This window comes from Mercurialis annua, linkage group LG1-X, assembly GCF_937616625.2.
Source record: "Mercurialis annua linkage group LG1-X, ddMerAnnu1.2, whole genome shotgun sequence".
Taxonomy (NCBI): Eukaryota; Viridiplantae; Streptophyta; class Magnoliopsida; order Malpighiales; family Euphorbiaceae; genus Mercurialis; species Mercurialis annua.
In genome coordinates, this window is record NC_065570.1 from 57,473,535 (window position 1) to 57,496,409 (window position 22,875).

At 28.4% G+C, this 22,875-nt stretch overlaps 2 protein-coding genes and 1 long non-coding RNA gene across 5 annotated transcripts; 2 read left to right on the plus strand and 1 right to left on the minus strand.

The window, feature by feature from the left end:
- Positions 1-2,057: 2,057 nt before the first annotated feature.
- LOC126677081 (uncharacterized) lies at positions 2,058-3,304 on the plus strand. The gene has a single exon (XM_050371533.2). It carries the CDS (start codon positions 2,249-2,251, stop codon positions 3,062-3,064), a length of 816 nt encoding a protein of 271 aa, XP_050227490.1. The 5' UTR covers positions 2,058-2,248; the 3' UTR covers positions 3,065-3,304.
- Positions 3,305-6,565: 3,261 nt separating this feature from the next.
- On the plus strand, positions 6,566-8,593 carry LOC126665169 (uncharacterized). 3 transcript variants are annotated; one of them, XR_007637548.2, is made up of 3 exons: positions 6,566-6,818; positions 7,617-8,282; positions 8,390-8,593. It is a non-coding gene; the product is annotated as an uncharacterized LOC126665169 (long non-coding RNA). The 3 variants fall into 3 exon arrangements; XR_007637547.2 differs by having other exon boundaries at positions 7,617-7,738; positions 7,889-8,593; XR_008790318.1 differs by having other exon boundaries at positions 7,617-8,593.
- Positions 8,594-12,473: 3,880 nt separating this feature from the next.
- LOC126677497 (abscisic acid 8'-hydroxylase 4) lies at positions 12,474-22,487 on the minus strand. The gene is made up of 10 exons (XM_050372153.2): positions 22,210-22,487; positions 21,788-22,109; positions 17,672-17,821; positions 16,784-16,949; positions 16,620-16,699; positions 16,404-16,496; positions 16,199-16,277; positions 15,203-15,309; positions 15,010-15,131; positions 12,474-12,865 (listed from the first exon to the last, which is right to left on the minus strand). The coding sequence occupies exons 1-10, from the start codon at positions 22,434-22,436 to the stop codon at positions 12,766-12,768; spliced, it is 1,446 nt and encodes a 481-aa protein (XP_050228110.1). The 5' UTR covers positions 22,437-22,487; the 3' UTR covers positions 12,474-12,765.
- Between the last annotated feature and the right edge of the window lie 388 nt (positions 22,488-22,875).

Below are 22,875 nucleotides of genomic sequence, written 5' to 3' on the forward strand. Positions count from 1 at the left end.
AATCCAAACCTTTACGACTTGTTGCAATTATATCCAAACCTTTTAATTTTTTGCAATAATATCCAAATTGCATTATTTTGTTGCAATAATATTCAAATTGCACTTTGATTTTTTTTAAATTTTTTGCCATTTTTTTGGGACACTTACTATATTATTATACATCAAAACATAATAATAGCCTAATATCTTAATTGAAAACAACAAGTTTAACCATCAATTTGGCTATTATTGCTACAAAAAATGCAATTTGGATATTATTGCAACAAAAAAATGCAATTTGGATATTATTTGTAAAGGTTTTGGGTTTTTTTACCATTAGGCCTAAAAATTATTACTAGCAGCTATTTAGCGCATTGAGCTTATAATTACATGTACAGTCGTTGATGCTTTAATATACTATGTAGTTTGGAATACGTTTTCCGCATCGTCTATGTTGAATCCTTTGCCAATTTGTTAAATTAATATATTTGTGAGATTTGGGAATGCTTAATGAATTAGAAATTTCAAACTTTTTCGACATTTATAATAACTACAACTTTAATATTTTGCAAATTTTATTCAAATTTAAACGTTCATATTGATTTTAGCCAATTAGTTTTAATCGATTTAATTATGTGTGTCAAATCCAATGTGATATTCTCACTGTGCAAAGACCATGTTGGTGTGGAATACGTCGACCCTTTTTGAATTTTTGCAATTTTAATTCAGTTGGAGCTAATTAGCTAAAATTGAACTTTGAAATAAGTAGTCTAAACTTGTACAGTAAAGCTTAAAAGTTTTGATTAGAATTATGAAAAATTGAAAAGATATGGATTTGAGGATTTCTGATCAATTGGGAAAGAATTGGTTGATGTTTTATTTTGGAAGTTAGAGCTCTCCAAGTAGATAAACTGATAAAGGATACGTAAGGATTAAAGAATATGGTTTAATTACCGTGACCATATTAAATACGGCAGAAGACCATATATACAATATTTTTAAACAGTTTTCAGGCTTTCAGCTGTAAATTGATTTGAGACAGAAGTTGAAATTTAAATAGTATTCAAATTTTTAAATTTTTGAATAATGTTCACCTCCACATATAGAGTAATTCCCACGTTCATTTCCCTACTTTCTACATAGACTCAAAAAGTGAAAATAGAAGACTTGTCCTTCAGAAATGTCTCTACTCTCTAGTCTAGTCCTGGGACTTACCAATTAGCCATGAACCAAATTATGCCAGCAGTTCCTTCCATACAGTCCAACTCATTTTTTCTAATAAGCTCCATTTCTTTTTATTCATCATTTCTCAATAATTACACAATATCATAATTTTATTCCGACCATAATTTCTTAAAAAAACAACAATATTTTTGCAATAAGAAATTAATGTAACTCTTTTAATGCTAATAATTTTATTTAATTATTTTAAGAAAAACAATTTAAACTAATTTGATTTAATAGTATAAAAATAATAACGGAAAGTAAAGTAATTTACATCATATTTTTTATATACAGAGTATATGAGGCAGTGGCGTATCTAGACCGTAATTTGAGGTAAAACACAATTTAATTTAAAAAAATTAAAATATTATACCATTAAAAATATACTCCAAAATTATATGTTATAAAATTTAAAATTGGGCTTTTTTATATAAAAAAAATATTAATTTGCCTATTTTAATGGTAATTTTTTTTGAGAAAACAAAATTGGGTAGGGACCAAGCACAACCTGGCCCTATCCTAACTCCGTCTCTGATATGAGGTGTTCTAAACGAGTTATAAGACGACACATGTAAGCTTGTCATGTTTAGATTAATCCTCATTCGAGTAGTGAGATAAGTCCCTTGCGGGAGGTAAAATCCCAACCTCAAGTTTTAAACGGTTGCGTATATATATACGCTTTGAGTTCGAAATCTCATTTAGATTAGAAGAGCGACTTATCACCTCACTCGCGTTTGGGAAAGTTTCATATAATTTTTTTGAAATAATAGAAATAATTTTTTTATACTAAAAAAAAGCAAGCTAAAAAGCACAATCCGTGCATAGCTGAGGACCTGAGGTCTATAAAAGAAGGCTCATACGGTAGATGTGTAACATTGCCAGTTTCCTTCGCCTACTCCTACTCTGAAAATAAATAATCAAAGTACCAAAAACATTGAACTCAGCTTTACATATCACACTCACTACACCAACTTCATAATTCCATTTTCTAAATATACATTAAAACCCTAAACTATTACTTCTCTGTCGCCGATCATCGGAAACAATGGCTACTTTTCATGATATTGACACTGTTAAAGCAGAGAAAGCCGATGCTATGAGACGATATAAAAGACACAGAATCTTAACACTCTGTTTAAACTCCGCCGTCACTTTCGCTCTTCTAAGCTGCTTCTTCATCGCCTTCTTCCCTTTGCTTCGCGACGTGGCGTCGTCACTTAACGTTTCCGCTTTAAACAAACCTTTATTCATTTTCATCCTCATAAACTCCCTGGTTTTTCTTATATATAATTTCTCTTCCGACCAAAAATCCGACGCTGTTTGCGGTCGTGATAATCTTTACGATCAGTATGTCTCCTTATCATCTTCTCGCCGGACAGCACCGTCTGATGAGAAAAAACAACTTGTCGTCTCGCCGGAACCGGAGAATAATCAATCGGAAGATCAGATTATCTATTGTGACAAACAGATTGTTCATTGCGAGAATGCTTCTGCTAATCATGGCAATCCAATGCGTGATCTTAAGGTTATGGAAACTGATGCTACTAGCGTTGATGATACAGAGGAGAAGCGGTTTAAGAGGACGCAATCGGAGAAGTATGAGACGGAGAAGAAGAAGAAGAAAAGGAGCAGTCAACGCCGAGTCTTGCGGCGGTCAGAGACAGAGATTAATGGAAGAGAGATGGTGGTGGTTAACTGTGGCGGTGATCGGAGACAGAGGAAGTCTATTAAGGATATGAATAATGAAGAATTTAACCTGACAATTGAGAGTTTTATCGCTAGTAAAAAGAAGAGCTTAAGAGATGAACATTTTGCAGTTTCGATTCAAGAAGAGTCCATTTCTGCTATTACATGCGTGTGATTAGGTGTTAGATTTGGAAGGAAATTAAGGATTTAGAGTTAAAATCTATCTTGAATTTTATGAAAATAGATTGAATGTACATATCATAATTCCAGTTTGATGGTTATTATGGATTATGAATCACTCTTTTTGCTGGTTGATCCACGATTCTTGATTTTATTTTGAATTTCACATCAAGATTCTTGGTAACCGGCTCTGTTTTAATTGAAATCTTTAGTAAAGGTCTATTCTGAATGGAAACTTCTTCTATCTTGCGTTTCTGCATTTTAGTTTCATTTCTATTTTCAAAAATATTTTTGAATTTTTGAAAATGTTATTTTACTATTTTAGTTTTGATGAAATATATAGAATGGTTAATGTTTTTTTATCCGTTTGCCTAATTTTCCAATGCTTGAAAGAATAGAAATGGAAAATCATGAGATGAAATTGTGGTGTTGAATTGGCGATAGAAGGCCGAAAGGCCGGTGAGTGTTTAGTCTCGATTACAAAGATTTTTTCAAGCGAATTATAAAGTCGTGGGTTCAAATTCCGCCTTGGCTATTTTACTAACATCTAACACCCGCGACTCGTATTCAGAGCTCAATCTGTGTTAAAAAAATGGTGATATGAGTTTATTACAATCAACTGTACAACATTTCTTTTACTTGCCAAGAACATGAAAGTGAGGTGTAGCTACAGCCAAAAGGCTTTTGTTTAATAAAAAAGCAAAAGAAAACAAGAAAAAGTAGACTTTGATTAACCCCTCTTGTTTTGCCACACGTATGAATCAGGTGATAGCATTGGCATTTGGCACCCTTTTGAGAAGCAACAAAGATCTAATATCTTGATATGTATTAGTATTACACACATTAATTAATCTGATGATTATTTATGCAGCAGTGACAAATTATTATCTTTTTATATGAAATAGATAGATCTTCTCATAGATTTTATAACTTTGTTTATAGCCTTTAAATAATCTTTCCAATACTAAAAGGATAGACTTTGAAATTAAATACATTTGAAAGATAAACTTCTATATAACTCACACATCCTATATTATTAATAATCAAATTATTTAATTTCAAAAAAAAATCAAATTATTTATTGATAATATTTACTAATGTGTTGAAACATTATTAATGCAAATATATTAAGATATTTGATAGGCTCTAGCCGTCTCAATTTTTTTATTTGAAAAGGTAGAATTTGTTGTGAATTCAGAATTAAAAAAAAAGATTAAATATGAATTGTCGAAATATTTGAGATAAACTATAGATTAAATACGGCCTAAAACCAAATTTTAATTCCACAATTTAATGTTATTGGCTTTATTTACGGATAATATAATAGACAATTTGTGTTACCGTTCATCTCTCTATTGTGGTGATTGATATATTATTTCAGAAAACAAAAGAAAAACAATGATCTTGTTTATATTAATTAATTAATAATATAGCCGCAAAAATGGGCTTTCTGAAGTGCATAATTGCTTGACACACAAAATAGATCCTAAAAAATGGTTGCAATCTTAAGCTCAAAGTAACTTTTACTTTTTGCTCTATACTATAGGCCTAATTTAAGAGTAATTATAAACTCAATTTTGGCTCTATGATTGCCCATAAATTACATAAGAGTAAGAGCATGAAGGCAAAGTTGCCACTCTCTCTGTTCTCCACATTGTCTCTTGTAGGGACACAACCATCATTCTCTATTCTTCCTCTACCCTTTTTCTTTTAAATTGTTTCTTAACTTTTCTTTTCCTTCTTCACATTTTTTTTAGTTTTAGGAATTTTAGAGGCAATTAAAGGAAGGTTTTATGTCCATAAAAAAATTAACTTTTTGTTAAATGGAGTAGCCAAGAAAGTATTATTCTCTTGTACTATGGAGCATTCTTTATAATGAAGCAGCCTGCCCTTATCCACTTGTTGAGGGAATTATGCAACAAAAGGGATAATATATAAATGAAGAAAAGATTAGCATTCATATTGCTTCTCAATTATTTTCTTGGACCTTAAACAACATCTCTTATCCATCCAGTAGAGCTAAATATTGATCCAAATTAATTTAATACAGATCAGATCACCACCAACAAACCCAAAATTCATTTTTCAATAGATAAACTAGCATTTTATTTTAGTTATTTCATATGGAGCGTTATTTTGTTTTTTTAGTACGATGGTGATCTAGTCTTAAACATTAACGTTCATTCTAAAAAAGTAGAGCTATTTTACTTTTTATCATGATTAAAAAGATAACGATATATAAGATTACGATGCATAACAAAAAAAATTAACATAAATTAAATAAAAAACAATTCTGGGCAGCTTCTGATTTTTTTGAGTACTAATTATATCATGATTGATTGCCATATGTCTTTTCAGTATCTAATTATTAATAAAATAAATACTAGTAAATTCTTTTACATGTGTCTATATAGTGAAATCAAGCTTTGGTGGAGGAGGCTTCGATCAAATCCTTCTAACACCACCGTAAATATAGAAAAAGTATATAAGGCAACTTTTGCCTCATGTTAGTCGTATAATAAATTAATAAAATGTTAGTTATGTAAAAATTTTAATGATTAAAAATAAATATTCTCTCCATTTCATTTTGTAAGTTTTATTTTTTATTTTAAAATGTTCTATTTTTGTATGTTTTGGAATATTTTTATATTAAATTTCTCTTTTTATATCCTTTATTTATTCATATTAAAAGAAAGTCTATAGAAAATTCCACTATCATTAACAAGAGAAATATATAAAAAAATATAATAATAAATACTTTTTTAATATTTGTGTAAAATGAAATGAGACTTCTATAATAAAACGGAAGAAATAATAGTTAAAAAATATTCTATGACAAGTGCTCATTAATTTTATATTCCAAGAACCAATCCGAAAAAATTCGCTATTTTATAGATGAACTCGGACTTTCATTCTTTTGTAATTTTTCATGGAAATCCAAAAAAACCCACATGAGCCCACAATTATAGAGTGTAAGGGCCGAGTTTGGGTAAAAATATGAAACACACAGCAGACTTGCATCGGGTTTGAATAAAAGTTAGTAAAATCTGTCAAGCACAGTCCGAGCCTGACTCATAAACAAGTCTAGTGGACAGTAAATAGAAGTGTGCATTCAATTTGAATCAAATGGAATCGTTTCTTTTATAAAATTAAAATGAATAATTTTTGTAAAAAAAAAATAACTTTTATCACTACAACAAAAATAATCTATTGTGACATTGCCATAGTAACATAATTTAGAAACGTCATTTAAAATAATAAAAATATCTTTAAATAACATTTATATAAATGACACTAAAAATAAATGTCAAATCTAACAATTATATTGTTTGTAGTAACATTTTATATAAATGTTACTTTTAAAAAAATAGAGTAGTTATTTAACCACGATCACAAAACCTGTCATTATTAATATTATCCCACCATTATCTAAATTATTTAAAATACTGGCGCTAAACTGAAGTTTTTTACCACCTGATTCTAATTAGGAACTTCTTTCATCAAAATAAAATAAAATTAGGAACTTCTTTTTCCTAAATTGCTAAACCTAGCAGTACCAAAGATTACGTTTTGCTCTGCACTAACCCTGACAGTTTCAAAATCTCCAAAAACCACTACAACAATTCAATCACTTAAGTGATGGATTTCCGAGAGAGAGGGAAGGATTTTGTCCTGCTCTGCTTTTCGACACTGTCGTGCTGCTCCATCTCGCAGCGCTTCTCGGCCTCTACCGCCGTGCTGGTCTTCTGGTACTTTCGATCATTTTTTTAGTTGTTATTCAATTTTTTGTTCATAAGAATTGTATGGGTAATTTCTACTACTCAATTGTTACTGAAATCAATTTCAAATAGTGTATACTAACGACAAAGTAAATTCGTTCATCTGTGTGGTAAGGCTAGAAAGGAAAAACATGCGCTAAAGGGGAGTGTGATGCGATTTAATTTATTAACGTATATTTTACAGGTATCGGAAAATTCTATTGGAAAAATCCATTATTTTTGCAATTTTCTTTCTATATATTTATTTTTCTAATGAAGAACCAACTTAATTCCTTGCTAGACTATTTGTAATATTTTTTGTGTCCACTCTTTATTTTATCATCTATTTCTTAAAACAGACTACTTTTTTCAATTTGTAGATTGTTTCTCATATAATAGATGCCATTCAAGTTTGGATAAAACCCGTTGCATTGATTCCAATAGATGGATTATCTGACTCTGCTGATGTTCGTGTCATTGAATTGGTTGCACTATATAAAGATACACATTTAAGAACAATATTCTTGATGTTGATAATATGATATCTTGTCTAAATTTATGTTTAAAGTTATAAGCAAACTATTCTTCTTACAGTCGACATTGATTGCCTTTTATCGAAGCTCGTAAGTAGTTATTGTATCGTGTGGCTAAGAACATTATCTATATAGCTCCATAAAATGTTATTTAGGTGCTCTGAATTTTTTATATTATCTTTTGATCACAGATATGTTAGATATGTTGAACTTCTATAGCCTCCTTAAACTTGAGGACATTTTCTTGTGGCAACAGATTTCTTCCTTGATCTACTTATGCAAGCCGGTAAAACATTAAGTTCAAGGAAACATCACGGTGCAGTTTCTCCTGAAAGGCAGCTAGATTTAGGCAAAACTTTAGGCAGGATCCAACGTAGGGTAAGTGCATTCTGTATAAAGCTAGCAGTAATCTTTTGGATTGTTCTACTATTTTGTTTCTATAGTCATATAGAGTACTTTAACTCTTACTCGCTCTATCTACACATTTTTAATGATAATATTAATAACTATCTATTATTGTTTGGGCAGCAATTTAATTTAGTGAGAGGCCGAGTTGTTTTGGTTAGCAACTAGCTTAATTATTTACTTGACAACAAAACAGTAATGCATTAAGGCCGAGTTGTGTTGGTAAGGTTTTCTGCTGATGCTTACTTGGGTCTGTTTTTCGTTGTTTTGTTTCTTCCATTGTCTATCTTATGGTAATTTTATCTTTTTTTTTCTCTCTTAATATATGTGCAATTTTCATTAACTAAAACAAAAACTAATTCAGATAACTCTCTAATTTACTTCAAATAAATTCTAATGACATAATAGGCTGGTGAAGCATTGATCTTTGATTGCACATCTCCATTTTCTTTTTACAGATTTCTACATGTTGGATGCATAAAGCATTATTCTTGTTCGTGGTTCGGACTAACCAGATGTTTGTCTCATTTATAAATTTCAGTCTATCTTTAATTGTATGTGTTAATTTTATAGTTAGATAAAGTTTCCACTCGATATACTTATTTTATTTTTATTTTATTGCAGGATATAATTACATATGACGAGATTCATGCATCGATTTTGGCTCCATTGTTTAGTATATGTAATATTAAGGCAAACATATTTTTTTATGATTTAGATTCTCTTTAGTGCTTTATTGTAATTATTCTAAATTATATTTACATGAATATTTCTACTTGTTAAATATGTATTTGGATTATTGGATCAATTGATAAATGTATTTTTTTATGTTTGTGTATTTGTTATTAATTAATTTTGTTATTCCAAAATGACGTCTTTGTAGATTTAAAACAATATATGAAATGTTTCAATAAAATTTTCTAGTAACATTTAGTAAATGTCATATTAGTATATTACAGTAACATGTCATAAATATTGTAAAAAAATTTATCCAATAATAAATTAGTTGTTATTGTAACATTTTGTAAATATTAGTACACATAGTGTTATAATAATAATTAGTAAATGTCACAATAAATTTTTATAAACGTTACTTAAAAGGCTACAAACATATGTAACAAATGTCATTTAAACACATAACGACACCGGCAAATGTAACATATTAGTGACATTTGTGAAAAATGTTGGTATAAACTTTAAATGACGTTTTTTTGACATTAAGTAACATTTGTTCCATGTCACAATAGACCTTTTTTCTTGTAGTGTATTGAATTGAACCAAATTGAAATTGGTCTGTTCAATTAATTTTTCAATTCAGATTTTATTAAAACTTAGTTGGATTTTACATATAACATCAAATTAAATTTACCGATTTAGTTTTATTAGGTTGTTTCGATTTTTACACAACCCTAACAATGATCACATTAAGAATTTTTATTTTTATCTGAATGTAAATATTATCGATAAGCAACTGATTACGGAAATACAATTTAAACTCAATCACAAAAGCATAGAGTTAAGAAGCATTGTTTTGCATTAAGAATTTACAAAATTGAAGTGTAAACTGTAAACTGTAAACTGATAGAGAGAATAACGAAAGATAATTAGAATGACCATTTATGTTTGTACTTAAGCTGTCCTAACTCTGAAGCAATGATTTTGTCTCTCAGGTTTGTCCTTTTCTCCCTTCTAGCTGTCACATGACACATAAGTTATGCCTAATTTCAAATTAATTTCCGAAATTTAGATAACATTTTTAATTAACATAATAAACTTATCGCACTGTGCAATTCTAATCCTAACATATAAGATTTTGTATATAATTAACAAGTTGAATTTATAGATTTTTCGAATGTTGGGAGTCTACGACAAATGAAGTCAGATATTAAAACGTTTGTATAGAACATGATTGGCCAAGTCAACATCATAACCTATTGATTAATAAATTTAATTAATGTTACAACAGGTCTTACACTTCAAATTTTGTACAAACCTCTTTTTGTCTTAAAGATTCCCAACTAGCAGAGTCTTTTCTACTAGAAAATATTATCATTAATTATATTAGTAATTCACTTTTGTTATATGTTGGATGGTGGAATTAAACAATTGATTTAGTGTCATTTCGGAATTAAAAAACTATTTAGTGCTAAAAATCAAGAATTTAAAATAAATATAGGCATTTGTTATCGCAAGGACAGATTAATGACATGTTAAACAGCTCCTTAGTGTTTAACTTATTTCATATTTTATTATAGCAAATTTTGAATGCTACTTTAAGAAAATAATCCAAAACGTAGATATATACCAGAATTTCGAACTGGATTACAGATTAATTCTCGGAAATAAGGAGGGAAAAAATAAAACTAGATAAATATATTTATCACCAGAAATTAAATATTGGTTGGCAAAAATAAAGAAAAAAAGAGGATAATATAACATCGAGGAAAAAAATAGACATGCATTCGTGTGAAGCAGTGGCAATAATGACCCATTGTTTTTTCTGGTAATACTAAAAGGTAATGAGGACAATGAAAGGAAAAGGAACAATAATTTTAAGCTTAGAAAAATTGGAAAGAATTGAAGGTCCACCAATACCATCCAATTATTGGCATGAATGATGTTTGAAGTTATGGTGCGGTTGGGAAACATTACCAAACATAATAATATTACAAATACAACATTTGTTTAGTTGGCAATGGAAATTGCATATATATTGATTCAGATATAGTGTTCTTATATATTGGAATAATGCGGACAATGGCAGGTTATAATTTGGCGTGATTACTACATTATTTGTATACAATGTTAATTAATAGAATGATTTTCAATACATTTATGTTTATTTGGACGACTGAAATAGGATCTTGGTCATATCATAAGTACCAAAACGTTATCAAATTATATACTTTATTTCAAAATGGAAATTAACTTTTAAATAATGTGGTAAATTTGAAAAGGCATGCACTTTACGTCCACTAAACAATATAAGCCTATTACATTGTTGAAAAAACAAATAAATACTTGGTTATCTAAATAAAAGAAGTTTATCCTTATGTAAAAATGACATAGCTTGATAACCAAAATAAATTTTAAGCCATACAATGACTCGGACTTTCCTACGACAAATGTTCATCCTTCCAACTTAGCATAAAAAATCAAAAGTGTCTAGGTCAATTTAGAGAATTTAACCCACAGCCTAGTAAAGCTGGACCATTTTACCCCAAACAATAAAGAATATCTATTTTTAGAAAGTTTGGAATAAAATGATCAAACTTTGCCACGCTACGAGTTTATTTATTCAAACCTACAAATTTAGACATTTAAGATATTTTATGCCAAATTAAAGGGTTGAAATGAGGTTTTATTAGGATTTCCTATATGAAAGTTGTAAGAATCCAACAAAAAATAGAATGCATGGAATTGATGAATTGAAAGGTGATCATTAAATTGATGAACCAGAAAAACAAAAGGGTTGGTTCTGTTATTAAAGGGAGTCAATATGGAAGACGTTGTCGTTTGCCCTAAGAATAAGGGTTGGCTTGCTTGCCTGTCGAGATTGGGAATGTATAGGACAATGGCGGTTCTGCTGGCCAGAGACAGACGGACACTGATTATTGATTTTGTGCATAGAGGTTGGTACGTTCTCCATTTTAAAATGTTATCAGCTTCTGCAATCCACCACCTTATCATTTGTACCAACTTGCCTTCCATAATTATTTAAACTAATCACTAAGCCTTATAAAATTCTAGCATTCGTGTTAGATTTTAGATTAAAAATTCTAACATTGTAATCGATTTGGAAGTCCTACTGTTGATTCCCCTTCTCATTGCAATAAATAAAATTACAATATTGCCCTTTTTGAAATTAAAAAATGAACCAAGTAGTTTTGGCTACAGACAGCTTCAGTCTATAATTGAAATCTTTATATGTCTAGAGATGTAAATCGGTATGTTTAGTTCGAGAATGAATTTTACAACAAAATTATTTAATTAAAAAACATCGGACCAAATTAAAGAGTAAAATTTGATTCGTTTTATATTTGTAGTTTAACTAAAATGTAAGAATTTTTCAAAGATTTGAAGATAAAAAATTCCGGGCCTTGTGTCAATGGTGCCCCTATGGATAATTTTATTTAAGTGAACCTCAATCCACTTACAAACTAAATTCATACAATTCTCAAAAAAAAAAAACTAAATTCATACAACAATTTTCTATTTAAAACTCTATCCATTTACCAATGAGTTACAACTCAAATGTTATAAGCGTCGGACAATATTCTACTAGATTATGGGTTCAATTCCTCCCACAAACGTTTTTCCCTTTCCAATTATCAAAAAAAAAAAAAGAATCCATCCATTTTCCAATTTTTTTTTGCTTTTGGTGAATATTTTTCCAATTCAATTTTTTTTTTTTGAATATCTTTCATGGAAAACAATCAGTACATCTAGACATACAACTTCCAAAAAGTTCATCCAAAACTACAAAATATCTTTCCAATCCGAAACAGTCGTGATTGTGTCTAAATCATAATATTAGAAATAGTTTAATTTATATATGTAATTGCTAGATTTAAGAAATTGTCACTATCAAAAGCAAGCATAGTAAAAGCTGACGTCGTTTTAATAAAAATAATTTATTCATTCAATTTTCTACGTGAATGGATTAGATAAATGCCAAAGGTTAACCCCACAATGTAGTGGCAATATATGATCGAAAGTGGTAGTTTACGCAAAGAAAAATTAATGTTTTTAATACAATCTAAAATAAGCATATATAATTATCTACATATACTTTTGACCTTCTTCTTCTGTATTCGTACATGTCATACTAAATATGACATAAGACTTGGAAAATTACAATAAGTAGTGAGATTAGGTAAAAGCGTGCCTAATCTCCACTTTAACTACCCAATAAGACTTCTTTACTTTTTTTCTTTATGAGCTCTTTTAAAGTATTTTTTCCAATTTGATTATAATTAAATATACTTGGAGTAGCATCCTTAGTTTCTTATACGAGTAACATTTATGGGGCAACCAGATTTTAATCTTGAGAAAAGTGCCCATTTCTCAACACTTGAGTCCGAATCTATTACTCTCCACCTGCAAAATTTGGATTAGAGTGGTATTATACTTTTACCATGTTTTTTTATTAATCACCAAAAAATGCCAAGCCTATAAGTTTTGTGTCAATTATAGCCAAACCTTTAAAAATCACCAGATTTAGCCAAATCTTATATGTTCTGTTTCATTTTTAGCCATTTTTGAATCGAACCGGTTTTTTTGACACCGTGTCGTCCACGTCACCGCCAACTAAGTAATTGGCTGACATGTCAGCTGAAATATTTAAATAAGGTTTGGCTATAACTGACACAAAAAAAATAGGTTTGGTATTTTTTGGGTGAATAAACCTAATTTTAAATTCAAGCCAATTTTTAAGTTTAATAATTAGTAAATTAATTATATCATTTATGAAATATATATATATTTAAAAATAATTAATATTTTCTATTTAATACTAATTTTAATTAATTTTAATTTTTTATTAAATCTAATAAATTTATATTATAATATATTTTAATGAATATGTAATTAAAAAAATGAATTAATATATTACTTAGAAATTAATGTTGAATTAAATTTGGTGAAAGAATTTAATGTTCATGATGATTTTGAACTTGATTTATTATTTTTAATGTTGTTGAGATCTTGATATGACTGGATTTAGGTAATAAATAAAATAGTTATGAGTAAATTAAGGTAAGTTTTTGGCTATGCCGAGTAAAATAACATATGCGTTTATACTTATAAACATCATGATATATATTGATTACACCACAATGAGCTTCACTTTTTAAAGAAAAAGAATGAGAAAATAATTACACTCGTCCTTTAAATAAGCAGTCTATTCAGTGTTATTTTTATATTTATGTGTGTATAGTTTAATTACGAACACTGTCGTATGTTTGTTGTGTATATTACTCTCAGATTGTTAGTTGGAAGACGAACAATTGGGTCTCAAACGGCAGCGGTGTCAAAGAACCGGCGACTGGAATTTAAAAAAAAATAAATTTTAAGATGAATATGACATTTTTTGTTTTTAATAGAATTTAAATTAATTATACATCCATCAAATATGTAAAAAATATTTATTAGAATTATTTAAATTTAGTAAAAAAATAAATTAATTTTAATTAGCGTTAAATAAAAATATTATTTTTTAAATATACATGAATTTTATTATAATATAATTAATTATTTAATTTTAAAATTAGTTTTATTCAAAAAAAAATACCAAACCTATGCATTTTGTGTCAATTATAGCCAAACCTTATTTAAATATTTCAGTTGTCATGCCAGCCAATTGCTTAGTTGGCGGTGACGTGGACGACACGGTGCCATAAAAACCGGTTCGATTTAAAAATGGCTAAAAAAGAAACAGAACATATAAGGTTTGGCTAAATTTGGTGATTTTTAAAGGTTTGGCTATAATTGACACAAGACGTATAGGTTTGGCATTTTTTGGTGATTAAGCCTTTTTTAAATTTGATCTCAAATATATTTTAGTTCACATCAAACCGGTACTAAGAACTCAATTTATATTTCAAGACAAAATATTTTTGATTCAGGATCAAAATTAAGTAATTTGGCAACTAGTAGCAGTTTCTAAAGATATATCGCTACATAATTAAGGCGTCACCGCGTTTGATATAACCTACGTGCGAATATATTCTAATACATTATGTTTCACTCAATTATTTTCCAAATCAAAAAAATGATGAAATGCTATTGCATGTAATAAAAATAAAAATTTGGCATTAATACAAATTGATGTTATGGTATCAAACTGAAATATAATATAATGATTCGGTATCATTAGACTTATAATCCGTAAATTTTAGTTTCATCTTTAATTTGCATAACACGATAATTTAAAGATTAAAGACAAATTAAATCGCGAATTTTATTTGTTTTGTAATAATATAGCAAACCTTTTTTTATATATATAATTAAGAACACCGATCAATTCTAATAAAAAATAGTTAATGTATGTGGAGACTAGAATGAGCAATATTCTGACATTTACGTCAGCATTTTCATCGCAAAATTATTCAGGATTTCAAATTGTAAAAAGATTGTGTCCGATATTACTAAATTAAAATTTGTGTTAGAATTATAAAACATGTTGAAGTTTCGTGAGTATGTTTGCAATGAGCCAAATTTAAAGTCAATATAAGAGAACTCACTTGTAAGTAGTAAGAAGACGGTGAAGGAAGACTAGCATCATGGCCTTAGCCATGTTCATGCCCAAACAAGTCCTTGCTCCCAATCCAAATGCCAAGAAGCTGCTAAATGGTTGAGAGTCATCCTGTCCACACATCACTAAATCACTTAATTTCTGTTTGTTTCTATGAAGATAATGAATGGATAGAGAGTTACATCAAATCTTGAAGGGTTGAATTTGTTGGATTCGTCGTATAGAATAGGGTCAAAATGTATTGATCTTGCATCAATATTAACGTTCCATCCTTTCTTTATCTTTAATCCTACATTACAAAAATAAACATCAAGAATAGCATATATTTCAATTTGGTTTTAAAATCGGAATTTGTATCGAAGTGGTACTATAATTTAATTCTAACTTCAAAAATTTATTAAAATTTTTCAAATATACATATATACATATATACATATATATATTTAATGTGGCAATAACTGACAACATACTCTGAAAATAATAAGTTGTTATGTCAGATAGTCATGATTAACATAGTGACTAACGTGGCACCATATCTTTAAAAATATGATTGATCAAATCATTGCATTAGATCAATAAGTGACAAATGCTGTCGACTGAATTAAAAATTAAATTTTTATGAACAAAGGGTCAACGCGCCCCCTAAACTTATGACACGGGGTCATCTAGCCCCCTAAACTTGTGATACGGGGTCATCTAGCCCAATTTATATTTTTTTGAGCAACTAACCCTAAAACTCTTCATTTTTGGGTCAAATAATCCATAATTTATTTTTTTTATTTTAAAAAATAAATTTAGGATAATTATATCGCAACAATTAGGGAAGTATCTAATTACTTTTTTGCATCCCTCACCTTTGATTTGTATTTTACGCGTTTTAAAAATACAATTATGGAGTTATTTGACCCCAAAATAAAGAGTTTTGGGGTTAGTTGCTCAAAAAAGTATAAATTGGGTTAGATGACCCCGTGTCACAAGTTTAGGGTGGGCGTTAACTCTTTATTCAAATTTTTATTATTTTAAGATGAACTAAAGTTTCAGTACCTAATTGAAATATACAGTAAAATTTTGATACCAATGAAGTTTTTAGACCGACAATATAATGTTTGAAAATAATTGGACAACAGAGAAAATGATGGACACCAAAATGGATTTGTTGGGTTTAAGAGACAAATTACCTTCAATCTCACAGTCCTCAAGTGCTAATCTTGGGAACCAGGGTACTATAGAGGCCATTCTTAAGGATTCCTTAATCACCTATATTAATTAATTTTACTTAAGATATTAATTTGAGTGGTTATTTTAGGAATTAATCAGTTGTAATATCAATAAACTATTCATCAAAAAAAAAAATATCAATAAACTACAGTTGCATGAGATCACCTTGGAAGCATATGGCATCTCATTAAGATCTTCCAGTGTAAGAAACTGCCTGTCTAAAGTACCAATTTTTTCTGCAATGTGATATTGTTCTGCCTGTTCCAACCAATAAGCATACATGCATTAAATTTAATTGTCTTAATTAAATCATTTAGCTGAGAAATTAAACTTCTAAGAATATTATATTAATAAGATGTATAATTGAATAATTTTACGTACGTAAAGCTTGTCTAGAACATTTTGATTTTCACCAATGTACTTAACCATCCATGTGATAGCACTTGCTGTTGTATCCTGACCTGCTTATTGTTATAATATAGAGAATACATTCAACAAGTTTATGACTTTTGATGATTATTAACTAATGAAAACCTATCTCTGACCTGCAATTATCATGGTTAATATATTGTCTTTAATTTCTGCATCTGTAAAACATGTCTTTCCATCTCCTACCAAAAGGTACTGCAGAAAATCTTGTGGATTGGCTTCATATGAGCTCCTTCTCTTATCTATCAACATTTCAAGTGTGTTCATAATTCTTTTCCTGGCCTGAATCACCATTTTTAAGAAGGCAATTTGATTTCATCTATCCACAAATTGAAAATAAACATTCCAAAAAGTAATTTCGACAGTTTGGTCCATTTGTTTTAAAAATCTGACAATTATATTTTAAGAAGCAAATAAAAAGATGAAAAGTTTAATTAATAAAATGATATAAAATTTAATATTTTATTTTTATAATAAATTAGTTTATATTTTAAGATTTTTTTATAAAATCCGTAATAATAAAATTATTTTGCATAATAGCATACCATTTTTGAAATTAGATAAATAGTTTCTTGATATTTATGTATTTTTTCAAAGTATAGAGTGCTTTATCATACAAACAATTAAATTTTTATTTTTTATTTATCATTTAGATATAATTATCAGAATTCATAAAATCGGCAGATCACACAGTTAATTTGTTTAAAATATAACTATCAATTTAATTACAATTATAGAGAGAGAGTGAAAAAAAAAATCTTTTAAAATATATCAACACATAATCTATTATTTTAACATGAAATAAAATGATGAGATGAATAAGGGCAGCATGGAAAAATAATACACAATATATTAATAAAAATGAATTAAAATATAAAATATCAAAAATTTAGAAATATTTTTGGAAATAAAAATAAAACATCAAAATTTGAAATTCGAAAACCTTGCATGCAACATATATTCTACTCTATTTTTAGAAAGAAGTTATTAATTTGGGAGATTACTTTGAGGCCATTATAGAATCCAGTGAAGGGAAATGTAAGAGGAAATGCAAGCATTGCTTCACAAACATAAGTGATATCGCTTCGCAGCATCTCTACTTCTTCCTCATTCTCAATACTCATCAACATCTTGCACATGGCTTTGAATGTTACCTGTTTCAAAATACAATTCCAAAATTCAATGTACATATTACTTAACTTGGGCTGAAGATATGGATCAGTGTTTTAATAGAAACTGAATCTTAAGGCCCAAATACATTATGATTCGTTTAGGCCCATTTTAAAATAAGCTAATTTACCCTGTCGATTATGTTTAGACGTCACATAATATAGGCTCTAAGTATAAGTGGCAGACAAATGTATGGGCGCACCTATCCAAATGGGGCACATGACATGAGTCCGGAAAACATATGGAAAACAGCTATGGGCCTACCAAACCCAATTTTCACGGGCTTTTGACATAAACACTTGATTTAGGCCAAGTGTTTGCATATGTACTCTGTCAATTAAAAACTTGCACAAATACGCTTTTTTCAGTTTTATATTTCCAAACGTACCTTCCTTTTTCTTACAGAGCTAAAACCATTATTTTCTATCTTTATCCATGAATGAAACAGAATTCTTCTTCAAATTCAATAAAACTAAGCTAATAATTAGATTTTTCCAAGAATGAAATTGAAAATAATCAAATTTACAAAAATCAATTAACAAATTTATTAATGTTGTAATGTTTCAATTTGTTGCTACGATTTTCGCCAACACCCACCGTCGCTTTGAATAATCATTTAATTTTCTAATCTAATTTACGGCTTATATAACCGGATTTTTAATATTCAGTTTTATGTATCAGTTAACCATACAAATTTTTTTTTATTAAATTTACAGTTGTAATCACTTATTCTATATTTGTAGGGTTTTTTTTGAATATTTTATTAAGAAATTAATTGTTAAAATTACAAAAAAAATATTGTAATTTTATAATTTTATTTTGAACATGACTTTAAAGTGAGGTATGGCCTATGAGTTTTAGTTTTGAGAATTGAATTGCAAAATGAGACTCTAGTTTTTCTTTATAAGTAGGCGAGTACGACATTTTTGTTGAATTTGAGATAACCCTCGTTTTAAATTTTAATAAATTTTCAAGTTCCAAAACATATAATTTGTTATGATTGCAAATTACTTGGTCCATTGCAGGTTACTTGGTGGCAAAATGATGCTGAAAGATTCCTCCCATTTGGATATGATAGCACTAGAGGAAGACAAACAAATGAATTTTTGATTGATATTTCGTATTACAATATCTTAAACATAAATTTTTGATTGATATTAATTAATTGTTAGTTGCTCATTAATTGCTCTTTAGATAATTTTTGGTAGTTTGTTAATTAGTTTTTATTTGGTTGATTATTGATAGTTTAATGGTAAATCATCGGTGGCTCATTAGTTGCTATTTAGTTGCTTTTCGTATTTAGTGTATTTTATTTTCATTATGGTTTCTTTTAGTTGATCATTAATTTTTTTGGCGTTTGAACACAAATTGTTTAACAATAATATTTTTATTTACCAATGTCTTTAAATTATAAAAAGCGTCTTCATATGAAAGAAATAAAGAAAGAAATAACAAATAAAGAAAGAAATAATTAAACAAATAAGAAATTATATGATGGAATAAATTTAAAACAGTAAATTAAAAAAAATGAAAATGATATGTTTGACTATAGTAGACAAGTGTATATATTAAAAAGATAAAATAAAAACAAGTGTTTAATTATTGAAGATAATTGTATAAAATTAGATACTTAGCTCCCTCCGTTCTTTTTTATTTATCCATTTAGCCAATATTGCACATATCAAAATAGTGATCCTTTTGTCTTAATTTATAAAGAGAAATACTAATATAACCCTATTAATTAATAAATACTTTTTAAATAAAAACATGGAGTCATTTACTAGAGATAGGTAAATTTGGAAAATAATAGCTAAAGTCAAATTAAACTTCTAAATAGACAACTAATTAGAGATAAATATATTTTGCTAATGGACAATTAAAATAGAACGGAGGGAGTAATAAATATTCAACTAAAAATAATTAAAATTAAAATATGTGTACAATAATAAAATATAATTAGTAGCATTAATTATATAACAATTTATTTAATTTAAAGTTACAAAAAATAAATTCACTTTAATAAGAATTAAATAAATAAAATTGAATAAAAAATCAAAATCTCTCTCTTTATATATAGACAAAACTATTAATTTGACAAATATAATAATAAAATAGAAATCAATTTGGTAAAAAAATAAGAGAAACAGCAATATAGGGCCTCATATTCATATATGAAAAAGCGTAACTTTGAAAACTAACTTTAATAAATCACGCACGCTTGCCTACTTAAACTTAGTGGGAGTATTTTTGCTAAGATTAACAAATAAAGGGTATAGCGCGTCATTACCTCAATTTTCACCTCATTATTAGAAATGGCATATATGCCGTTGCTTTCGGTTTCCTACTCTACTATAATAATTAATCAATACATATTTATTTCGTGCTTCCGATTGGACAAAAATAAAAAAATCAAATTTGAAGTTTTGAATACAGAAACCCATAACTTGTCGATTTTGTATCAGTTTGTAACATAAACCATCAAAACTAACATCATATTCCAGTGTAAAGTAATCTAAAATGAACAAACTATAAGTATTTGTGTTCAAAGCTATACATTTTAGCTCTTCTGATATTTTGTGTCAAATTGGATGGTGAATGAACCTTTGTTGAATAATTAATCCAACAGTAATTTTTTAATAGATTTTGAGGTGAATATTCGATCAGATTACCTCAATTATTAAATACTTTTAATTGAAATTTTTAGTTATCTAATTGAATGAATAACCAATTACTTTTTATAAATGTAGAACTAAAGAAATATAATTAATCAGTTAACTCGATTAAAATCAATATTATATAAAAAAATTAAAGGTAAAAATTACAAATTTAACAAATTTGATTAACTGAATTTTAGAAATTAAATCCATATAAATTTAAAACTATTATTAATCCAAATGAATTAACTAAAAATTAAAATAAATAAAAAAGGTGAATTAATTTAATCCAATTAAAGTCAATTTGTTCAGTTAATTTGATAAAATTCTTAGATGAATTTAGTTTACTACGTAGAAAGAACGGATTCTGGGGGTCGAGCCTGGGCAGCCACCCCCTACCCCGGCCAACGGAGTTTAGGGGGTAGCTCAGAAGGCTGAGCCGCCCCCAAGCAACGGTCACTAAAGCAGCAGCAACTCTAGTTTATAATTCGTTCTTCTGTTTCAATTGAAAGAGATAAACTTAGGGAAATTTAAAGGGCCAAATAAGCTTTTTATCTCTTTATTGAAAAGAAACAGCTAATACCGTTTCCTTTAACTCAAAATTTGTTAAAATTCTTAAACCAATCCCCCAAATTCCCCCACCTAACTTTTTACTTTTTAATTTTTAAAATTCTTCAATTACTCTCTATTTTTTAGATCTCTAATTGTTCTCCGTTATTTATTTTTTCTCCTATTAAAATTTTCATTTGAGTAAAGTATCTTTATTTTTGTTATACAGATTAGTTATTTTTATATAGTAATTATATTAAATTTTTCTTTTTTTGTTTATTTACAAATTACAAGCCATGAAAGTAAATAGACAAGTCTAAAACAAATAAATAATTTATTATTATTGTCATTTTATTTTATTAAAATATTTTTATATATTTTATTTTATTATTATAAATCTAGCCACCCTAATTCCTAATCCTCACTCCACCACTGCTACGTAGGATTATGAATTTTACATTAGACATGTGGACATGGCGTTGTCAAATGGAAGTAACCAATCATTAAATAGCATTTAATAATAATTATTAGTCACTAAGTAATGTGCTATTTAATGATTGGCTACTTTCATTTGGTAACGCCACATGTCACGCGTTTAATGGAAAGTTTACAATTTTAAGTGATGAACTAGATTCCACCAAATATTTCAAGTTATCTGACACAACTTTGCTGAGTCAATTTACAAATAGACTGCACACATCTGCTAATTGGTAAGGTGAAAGAAACTAAGATAGCTAGTGCACTAACCGTAAGTGCTTGATCGAGAACAACTACAGTGCCCATTTCTTCCCAGTTGTGAAGACTTGACAAAATCAGTTGATCAAATTGTTTGATAAACACCGAAAGCGAAGTGGTTGAGAATAGATTTATTAAACGACTACGTATCAGTTTATGATGCTGATGAGAAGCACATAACAGACTTCCATCACCAACAAGCTCTCCAATTGACTTGATATATCTCTTTGTGAATAGACCAGACTCATTGTTCAATATTGCCTTAGCTGACTCTGTTGTCGAAACAAAAACATGAGTCTGCCCAAATATGTTTGTCTTGAAGCAATTTCCATACCTGCATTGATTGCAACCCTAACTTATCAATTATCTCCGTAAGAATTTCGATTTATATATGTTTAGTAACGCATATTTTTCAATTGTAAAAGAAGAAATACCTAAGGCGACGGATTCTGACAAAATCATAAAAACCTTTCGAACTATTAATGGCGGCCATGAACTGTAAAGTTTCACCGATAAAGGGTAGTCCTCGACTGCCAGGTGGAATATTAGGGGTGGATTCATGACAAGGATGCCAAAGGATTTTCAACAGTATAGTTGATAAGGCACTCACCAAAACCAAAAGGAAAAACAGATTTGCATAAGCTAAAAAGAAATGGAGCATTTTGGTTTAATTTTGGTGGCCGTTTAAAAGAACATTGACATGATTTACACATATATATAATGCAATGAATAAAAGAGTGTGGCTGTGTTATTTTTCTTATCAATTTGTCGAATAATTATTATGAAACAAAATGTCTGCATTTTGGCCTACAAGACTCTCATGATATAGTTTGAAAAATTCATTAATGGAATGGAGAAATGTGGTCAAATCATCTACAAATTGTGGGTTTTTGAATGGGGGCATTGCTCGTTTATTGCTGCTAATGACTGTTTTTTCCTATCAATATTAATTTATATATTTGGTGTAATAATGGCCCAAGTCAAAAGCAAGGATGATTGTTATTTGTATAATACAAAAACAAAATGCGGGTGGGTGATGATTAATAACATAAAAATACTAGGCCTAATTGTAAAAGAAAAGTTAATTTTTTATGTGTTTA

Bases quoted from the DNA above. Each gene is read 5' to 3' on its own strand.
- LOC126677081 (XM_050371533.2), top strand. From the start codon at position 2,249: ATGGCTACTTTTCATGATATTGACACTGTTAAAGCAGAGAAAGCCGAT.
- LOC126677497 (XM_050372153.2), bottom strand. From the start codon at position 22,436: ATGCTCCATTTCTTTTTAGCTTATGCAAATCTGTTTTTCCTTTTGGTT. The intron at 22,110-22,209 runs GTATTTCTTCTT...CAATCAATGCAG, and splicing joins GTCAGAATCCGTCGCCTTAG to GTATGGAAATTGCTTCAAGA. The intron at 15,310-16,198 runs GTAATTTGTCTC...TTTGTAATGTAG, and splicing joins TGAGGACTGTGAGATTGAAG to GATTAAAGATAAAGAAAGGA.